The following is a 9,323-nucleotide window of genomic DNA, read 5'->3' as shown; positions in this document are numbered from 1 at the left end:
ACTTCATCTCTACTTCAGAAATGCTGGGTCCTTGCAGGTGGAATGAAAGCCAGCAATAGTTCCAGGTGACCAGCAGCTCTGGGAATCTGCTCACAAGTAATGCAAATTAGTACCTTTCTAAACTTCTGAAAACTTTTCTTGCAGTCATAGTTTGAATTAAAATTGTCAGTCAGGTAAGTTAGAGAAAAGAATTCCTGTGGAGGGCTTCCAAAGGAACAATGAGAGAATGTGAGGACCAAAACCAGCTTGGCAAGAATGGTCCCCGTGTACTTGGCCAAGGTAAAGCGTTATCGTGGGGAACCTAGGCAAAGCACACTTTGTTTAGAGGCATTAAATATGCTCTAAAAGAGTCATTAAATCTACCAGACAAGTTCCAAAGTGGAAATAGAGCATTAAGAAGAATGCTGAGATGTAGCAGAGCTAATTTTGCTTTGTCTCTAGCACATTTATGCTGGTTATCAAAAAAACAAGTAGGAATATTTTAAAACTGTTTGAACTACTCTGATTTGCAAGGATATGAAAGTTAGCTGAGTTCCAATGTTTTCTTCAAGTAATAAGAAGAGAGCATTACATTAGAACTGCTTTATCAACCCATCTCATAGATGTTGTTAACAGAATGGTTTCAAAGAGGAAACTATTGTTGTCTATAGAATGGAGAGGAAAACCTGTGTGGGAGCACACCTAATGCCTATGGTATTTAACTGGAGCTGGGGCCAACCCCGTTCTGACTAGAACCTCAGTTCCATTTGAAGAAATTGCCAAGTAAGCTTGCTAGTGAGAAATGTGTAACAAAGGGTTCATGAATTTAGATAATTCTGGCTGATGTATTATAATTTTATTTATGCCCATTTATTTCTAAATATCTGTTCTTATTTTTTTCTCAGGACACATTCTGAGGCATATGAATATTTTTTGATATGCCGCAAGGTAAAAAAAGAGCTTGAAGTTGGGCAACTGTAACTTGCAGTACCAGTGCTCGTGTGGCAGATAACTTGAGATTCTATCAGTCTTGGCAATGTTTCCTGGCCCTTTATCTAAGAATGAACTGTTCTTGGATGGTTTCTCTAGGATACTAGGCATAAACAGAGCTTCTTTTTCCTTCCCTTCGGTGTCTGGTTCACAGTCAAATTCAGGGTTGGGGTTGTTTTGGAGTCTGGTTTTTTCCCTCTCTCTTGAACAAAATGGATTGTAAAAAATGAAAGAAAAATCTCCCTCCAAATTTCTGTTTTTTCTACATCTATTCCTCTAACATGTAATATCAAAACGATGAAGTGTAATAGTGTCACGTCTACACTGAGCAGAATTAACTGCCAGCTAGGTAATACAGCTCCTAGTTTGAATAATTCTGAAGTTTTGGAGATTTATCTAGTATCCTAAGTAGGGTCAAACCCCAGACCTACTTTATTACCAAATACAAATCTCAGTCATCAGATCAACGAAACAATGAGTTTTTCAAGTCACACAGCAGGTGGAAGCAAAAGTCAGCGTGTATCATGAAAGGACAGATCAAGGTCCAGGTGCCGATCAACAAAACAAGGAGCTTCCCAAATCGGACAGCAGGTGGAACCAAACACCCTTCCTTACGAGAGCCGACATGTTTAAGCACCTTAGTACTGAGAGGTCCTGAGTGTATCTCAAAAGGCCAAACTCTTTCCCAGTAGCCCCGGTGGCCCACAGAGTTAAATTCCTAACACTGAGAATTAGAAAGTAAATTAAATGCACTGCTTTCGATTTTATTTAACTAAATGTCCCCATGATAGGTTCAGTAAAAGCAGCCTTCACCCCCTGAAACAGCGATAGGCACCACCTGCCAAGCTACAATGCAAGATCAAGGTCGGCACACTGCATTTCTTCTCCATGTGCACCCTGAGTGATATTACTCACTTGTGTAGAGGGAACGATGATATTCTGACCGGCCATTGGTTTGTGTTCTTTTTGAAGGATGGTGAGGGCACAATTTGCAGAGACGACTACTCAGACCCAAAACACGGCTTCTGCTTTCTCACACCTGACACGAAGGAGCAGAGAACACCAGTAGTGCTTAGCTGTATTCAGGACTCCAGCTGCTCCATGGGAACACCATATCGAGTAGATACGTTAAGTCACTACTTCCCTCATCTGAAGTTTTACTTCACCAAAATTTCTATTGAAAAGAAGCCTGAATAAAGAAGTCCACGACTGGACACTTTTCATGTTCTAATAGTACTTTGTGGTTGTTGCCGCTTCTGTGTTTTTGGGGGGCCAGGGTGTATTACCTGAATGGGAAAACCCCAGAAGTCTGGTAATTTCCTCCCTTTTCTCCTGCTTTGAGTTTGGCACGACGGCTAGCAAGGACTCCGAAAAGATGCTGTCAGGGAAGCGAAGATGCGCCCTCGCACGGGGGGGCGAGCGCAGGGAAGGGACGGGCCGGGCCGGGCCGCCCCCCGGCAGGCCGGCGCCGTGGCTTGGACGCGGGTCTAACGCGCCTCCGAGGTTATTTTTGCCAAAACTTCTGTGAAACCGTGCGCCAAGGCAGCCGCCGCTGCAGCGGCCTGGCCTGGCCTGGCCTGGCCTGCTCTGCTGCCGCCCCGGCGCGGAATGGCGGCCGGCGGAGCCGTCCTCGCCTCAGCTGCGCGGCGGCCCTGGCCGGGCCGCGGGCTCTCCGGGCGGCGCTCGCCATCGCCCGGCTCACGCCACCACCCGCCGCGGCAGCCGGGCGAGGAGCTGGGCGAGGAGCCGGCCGGCGCCCGGCCCCCTCAGGCCGAGGACGGCAGCCACGCTCGCGCCTCAGCCTCCTCCCGCCCTCAGCCCCGCCCTTCCCCCCGCCCTCAGCCCCGCCCTTCCCCCCGCCCTCAGCCCCGCCCTTCCTCCCGCCGCCGCCGGCCCGCGCTCCCGGGCCGCCCCCTCAGCCCTCCCGCCCCCTCGGCGCGCTGAGGCGGGCCGGCCCCTGCTCCTGCTCCTGCTCCTGCTCCTGCTCCTGCTCCTGCTCCTGCTCGCTGCCGCCGCGTCGCGCCTGGGAGCCCGCCGTGCCGGAGCGCAGCCCAGCCCGATGGCCGGCGAGGAGGCGGCGGTGGCCGGCGAGGAGGCGGCGGCGGCGGCCGAGGGGGGCGGGCTGCTGCTGGAGATCGTGGGCTCCCCGCTCAACCTGAGCCTGCTGGGCCTCTGCCTCTTCCTGCTCTACCAGATCCTGCGGGGCGAGCGGCCCGCGGCGCCGGCGGGCGAGGCGGACCCGCCGCCGCTGCCCAAGATGAAGCGCCGCGACTTCACGCTGGCGCAGCTGCGGCCCTACGACGGGGTGCGCGACCCCCGCATCCTCATGGCCGTCAACGGCAAAGTCTTCGACGTGACCCGCGCCGGGAAGTTCTACGGGCCCGGTGAGGGCGGGGGCCGGCGGCGCGGCGAGCCCGGGGCGGCGAGGCGGGCCCAGCCCGGGAGCCCCCGGCTCTGTGCCCGCGATGCGGCCGGGGCCGCTGGCCGGAGGGGCCGCTGGCCGGAGGGGCCGCGGGGGCTGGGCCGCAGCCCCTGCTCGGGCGCCGGGAGGGCCGGGCCCGGCTGCGGGGACCGGCGCGCTCCGCGTTAGCGGCCTCCCGGCCTGCGGGACAGGCGCTCGGCCGAGCTGCCCGTGCCCTTTCGCCCCCGCTCACGATCCGGAGAGTTGGAAAGGATTCGGCTTTCCTGGGCTGGAAGGGTGTGCGCGGCTCGGCCGGTGACAAGATCGCGCAGCCGGCAGCGCCGGGAGACCTCTACCCCCGCCGCTGCTGCCTGGGCTCCAGAGTCGGGCCTCGATGTTGTGAAAACTCCGGCTTTGCCAGCCTCCCTTGCTTCTTTATTCTCTTTATGTTCCCAGGGCAGGTTACACGGTACCTGCGGTACCGTAAGGAGTCGTGCCGCTCTTGGGTTGGGCGGCTTTGTTGGCCTCGGGTGGCTTTGCCTGGTGCCGGGCAGCAGAAGTGAAGTGTTATCTCAGTGTTTACATTCCATTCCCAACTTTTAGTGGACATCACTGTGTTGCGTAGTATTTATACTAGATACTTAGCAATTTAGATTAAGGCACCTTCCTATCAGGAGTGTAGGCACTTCAGACGTGCAAGGATTGAATAAGCTACGCAGAGGCTTATAGAGCAGCTAGTGATGTGTGTGCACCCAGGTGTAAGAGCTTAATCACCCCCACTGGGGCATGGGGGTTTATTTTTAACAGAGGCCTCCTGTTAAACAGCCTCGCTGAAGCTTGCTAATTTGTACCAGGATCTATCTGGCATAACGGCTCCTGAGCTGTCCAGACAGCAGGTAGCTGCAGTGGTGAGCTGCCAGTGCTACTCAAAGACAAGGAAGAGTAGTGCAGGAGACATCACGTATTTGGAAGCATGATGAGATTATTACTTTTGGTTCAAACGTAGACTGGAGACTGTTGCTGAATGATGCTGGACTGTAACTTTGCATTCTGCAGCAGCCATGATACATACAGCTGAGTTGGATGTGCAGTTCTGTATTTGTGCAAACTAAAAACCACTGGACTTAAGGACCATGCTTTGGATGCTGCCTTCCTTGACAACAGTAAAAGCTGCCTGTTGTATCTGATTTGGTAATTGCTGAATGGTTCATCACAGTGTCTGGCCAGTTCGGTTTTCACTTTAATGGAAAAGTAAGATTCTTTTGATGAATTTAGGAAAAAACTCATTCTGGGAGGTGTGGAAGATGGCATGCACTCTACAGTAACCAGAGTTCACATCTAACTTGTTTGAGCTCCCATAAGGAGAACTTTCAATGTCTAGTTGCAACGTGATATTTTCATTTTCGGCTTGTCATGCAAGCAAGTTAATTGTTAACGAAGTTTAGCAAGAGTCTGTTGATAAGATACCTTTGATCTGCTGTGAGTTGCATGTTTTAATCATTTGACTTCATCTTGCGTTTTGAGAGTTTTAATAGATGTTTCTTCCAAGTTGGCCATTTCTAGTATCTCCACCACATTTTCTGTCAAGTCATCCTTTCAGCTCTTTAAGTCAGAAGCATCTCTTAGAAAACTTCTGTTTCACCTCAGACTTACAAATCCTTCCTCTGTTCCTCTTTCTGAGGATGTGCTTCCCAGTTTGTGTGCTTATTCTTACGCTGTTTGTATGTTCCATGCAACGTTGTGTGGTTCATTGTCTTGGTGTTTCAGCAAACTCAGTATCTCTTCCCATGGTTTTGTTTCTTGTCCTCTTCCTCTGTTTTTCCTTACTACCAAGTAGAATAAAACTTAAAAAACATTTCAGAAGTCTGACCAGGGTAGGAACTCATCATCTGTTTCAGTTTGGGGACTCTGATCCATGAAGATCATACAGCATCCATTACCTCTGTAATAATGCTGCTTATGTTTTTATTTTAAAGAGGGCCCGTATGGGATTTTTGCTGGAAGAGATGCATCCCGAGGGCTTGCCACTTTCTGCCTGGATAAGGAGGCTCTGAAGGATGACTATGATGACCTCTCTGATCTCAACCCTACACAGCAAGAGACCTTGAGGGACTGGGAGTCACAATTCACTTGTAAGCAATTTTAAACCTATTTACAAAGAAGTAGCTAAGTAGTGTGTAATATAAGGGAAGCAATGGTTAAAAGGCTGTTACCAGCTGGAAGCATCAGTCTGGGAACTCACTTTGAGTTAATATCTCAGTTTACTAAGTATTACTCAAATGACTGTTACACAAGAATTAAGAGAAATGTCAGGTTTTCCTTCTGTGTTCTCCCTCCCTCTGATCCTTACAGAACAGTAGGAGAAATGGAAGCACTCTGTCATAGGATAAGATCTACAAGACCACCCAAAAAGTTGACAAGAATTGGAAATTCCGATCATGTTTTTCATACAGTTAAGACCCCATCTATAGAGACAATTAGATTTTAATGCTCTGAAAAATGAAGTTTATGTCCTGTTCAGGTTCTCAGAAATAAGAGTAACATTTGAATTATTACATCTTGGGTTTTTTGAGTTTTGTTTAAACTAGGCCTTTTTGAGACTGTTTAAACTAGGCCTTTCCCCCTTGGAGCTCTTGATATAACTTTTTTTTACTCTAAATAAGTTATTCTGCATGGCCTTGCTGGTGGCTTTATCCAATTAATGGACAACTGTATCCAGCTGACTTTCTCCCCCAGAAGGTGATCAGGAATGGGCAAATGCCACCTCTGTGCTTGCAAGCAGCCTGGTTGTTACCGTGCCAGTGATGGCCAGAGTGGCAGAGGAAAAAGGCAACTTGCACACTTGAGATTTAACAAAAGGAAGTCACTTTCATAGTTGTCTTGGTTTTTTATGCTTAGTATTAAAAGTTTAAAAAAGGCAATTCCAACTGTTTTCTGTCATGTGCCTCAACTTGCTGCTCAAAAAGAACATCAAAGCACAGTTTTATGGAAATTGCTGTGTTGATCTTGTACCAGGGCATGCCCACTGGTATGATTTTTTTTTCCCCCTCCTATTGTGTATCTTGTTGATGAAAAATAATTCCTCCATATCTCATGATGCCTTTTAGGCAAATGAAAACCAAAGGGATTATTTCCACTTAGATAAGACAATTGTATTAGTTGTTTGTCTTGATGAATTTTTTTATATACATATATATACACACACACATATATGATGGAAATTGCATATACAAAAAAAGTAGTATAGTGGAAATCAAATGGTTTTTGTTTTTAAATCTAGTGTTCATTATTAAAGATTTACTATCACTAGCTAGAATGGGCTTTCCTCCACATAATGTCATTAGAACATCTCAGTCCTGACCTGATGTGCCCCTACTATTTTGGCGCCCTTCCTGTCTTAATCAAGGCTGTTAATCATGCCACACTGAATGGCTGTTTTATTATGCTAACAAGTATGTCGCAGAAAGCAGAACTATGCTACCAAATATCTGACCTAAACTAGCGTTTAAATCCAGCATTTCAAGAGTCGGGCATCAGGACTGACAGTGGACTGTACTCTTTTTGTTACTGTGTTTCTAGGAAATTTGGCAATTAGTTGCTTTGAATTCTTATTAATAATAACAACAATGCTAGTCCAAAATACCTGTAGTCAGGGGCATCTTTTGCCGTGTTGAAGTTGACAGATGGGCAACACAGCATAGCTCTTGAGTTCTTACATGTATATGATCTTGGCATTTTCACATGTTCAAAAGGAGATGTAAGGCAGAGGCTTAGCTGCATAATCGGATAACAGATTCATCTTTATATTTGGGAGAAAGGATCTCTCTTCTGTCCTATTGGATATTTTCAACATACATTACAAAAAAATAAAAACCTTTGAAAGTTGTGGACATGTGTGCACATACGTATGTGCGTGTGTATATAATACGTAACGTAAATAGTATAACAATGCCATTGATTGCAAAACTAGCTTTGACATTGGCAAGAAAAATAATCTAATCCAGGATTCTGTTTCTTTAGCTGTATGAGTCCCTCAGTTTACATGTGTCTTTACATTCATTCATCCTTTGGCTTAGGCAATAGGAGAATTATAGTTACATTCACTTTGCATGTTTCTTACACTTACTACAACATTAACAGTAGTTCAGGTAGTTGATTTCAGCTCTTCTCCTTCTCCCTAGTGTTTGGAATAAGTTGCTGAGAGCTGTTTTATTATAATATAGGCATTTTGTTAATTCAGGAAACAGACATAGGAGTTAACAAAGGTACATATTCAGGGCAGAATAATGACTTGGATTCTCTTTTTTTTTCCCCCCAGTTAAGTATCACTATGTTGGTAAGCTGCTGAAGGAAGGGGAGGAACCCACTGTATACTCTGATGAAGAAGAAAAAGATGCCCAGGATGCAAAGAAAGACTAGAGAGTGCAGTGAGGAACCATCTATTATTGAATCGTAAAGGATCATTTGTAACATTCCACTTCTGTTTTACAAGTTGCTACAGCAGCAATGCTTACAAAAGGTCCAAAGTTACAGTGAACTGTTTCTTTTCAAAGGTTTCCTTTCCAAATTCAGTGGTAAACTACTAAAGGTCGAAGATCTGTCTTCCTTTAAAACTGCATAATCTGAAGTATGCACGAAAAACTTCTGTGCTAAAGTAAACTGCAATTTTGGCAATAAAGGACTATTACTGTTTTTCTTCTATCACCATTTAGTGCAGAGTAGGTTGAAATCTAGTTTTTCATTAGCAACCTAGCACTGTGGACACAAGCACAAGAGTAACTTCACATATGCAACACAAATTCCACTAAATCTTGTTTTGTGTTAGCTTCTGCAGGATCTCAGCCTTGCGTTGTAATTCCTTTAGAAAAGGAGCTATATTTTATTTGTCCATGAGGCATCATACTCATTTGTGGTGCAATGTAATTCAGTATTATGTAAGATAATTTGGCTTTTAAGGAGTTATATAGCGGCTTACAGATGAAACACTAACTTCTTTAAAACTAGGTAACAATTTTTGAGAGGTTAAATCACTTTTAGATACTTACAAAATTAATAAGGACTGATGAATACTTGATGTATTCAGTCATGCATAATTATGCATGGATTAATATTATTTGTTTACTTTTAAAGCACATCTGAAGTGTTACAAAGGTTTAGATACTGAGTGTAAGTAGGCATCCCTAAAAACCAGGTACACCATGAAGTGTGACTTGACTGGACTACTATTCATTCACTTTTCCTCTTAGTAAAACTCTTCTGTGAATTTTCATGAAATTACATTAAACAGGGAAGATTAGCTGCTATTGATTCCTAGGCCTAAAAAAGACTTGCTGGTATGGCATGATTAACAAATGCTTTTGTACCTGCAGCTTTAACTAGCAGAAAAATGTTACTGGTCAATGTAACTCGTACTAAGTTTCCTGTACAAAATAAAATAACATGGAGTAAGCCGTTTCTGTGTTGAGGCCTTTGTTGCTTTAGAACGTTGCCATTAAAAGAAACGGCGCAATCTCATGCATAACCAGCAATGCTATACCTGGGGGACCTGACCTTTGAATTGCTTTTTACTTACTTGCTCTCTTAGCTCACATCTTTGCTTAATTACTAGGTTTGTTCCGACTATGTAACCTGGTCTCCTACCAGAGGGGCTGGATAAACGGATTTGACCAAGGAAAAATGTAAATGCGCTCCTTCATCATCCAAAATACTTCTGCAAAGCTTTCTCAGAAATTCCAAGGAGATAACTAAGGATTGTTGATCACTCGTAAACATGTTTCTTGTCCAGGTGATTCTGCGTGGGTGCCTGTCTGGTATAGTGCCCTGTATTTAGTTTCTCGGGTTCGGCTGTTCAGCCAAGTTGTTTCTATTTGGTGACATGACCGAAACAATGAACGGAGCCCTGAGTGGGAAGGTGTACACTAGGCAAAATTGTTTGAAAGTAGAGTGCATTGCA

General features: G+C 45.5%; 1 protein-coding gene across 1 annotated transcript; it reads left to right on the top strand.

Annotated features, from left to right (window-relative positions):
* The first annotated feature begins 3,028 nt into the window (after positions 1–3,028).
* On the top strand, positions 3,029–8,062 carry PGRMC1 (progesterone receptor membrane component 1). Its single transcript, XM_075720702.1, has 3 exons — positions 3,029–3,353; positions 5,347–5,502; positions 7,689–8,062. The coding sequence occupies exons 1-3, from the start codon at positions 3,029–3,031 to the stop codon at positions 7,787–7,789; spliced, it is 582 nt and encodes a 193-aa protein (XP_075576817.1). The 3' UTR covers positions 7,790–8,062.
* The last annotated feature ends 1,261 nt before the right edge of the window (positions 8,063–9,323 follow it).

The sequence above is a fragment of the Pelecanus crispus genome, chromosome 13 (assembly GCF_030463565.1).
Source record: "Pelecanus crispus isolate bPelCri1 chromosome 13, bPelCri1.pri, whole genome shotgun sequence".
NCBI lineage: Eukaryota > Metazoa > Chordata > Aves > Pelecaniformes > Pelecanidae > Pelecanus > Pelecanus crispus.
The sequence above is the reverse complement of the archived record's forward strand: the minus strand, read 5'-3'. Positions and strand labels throughout refer to the sequence as shown.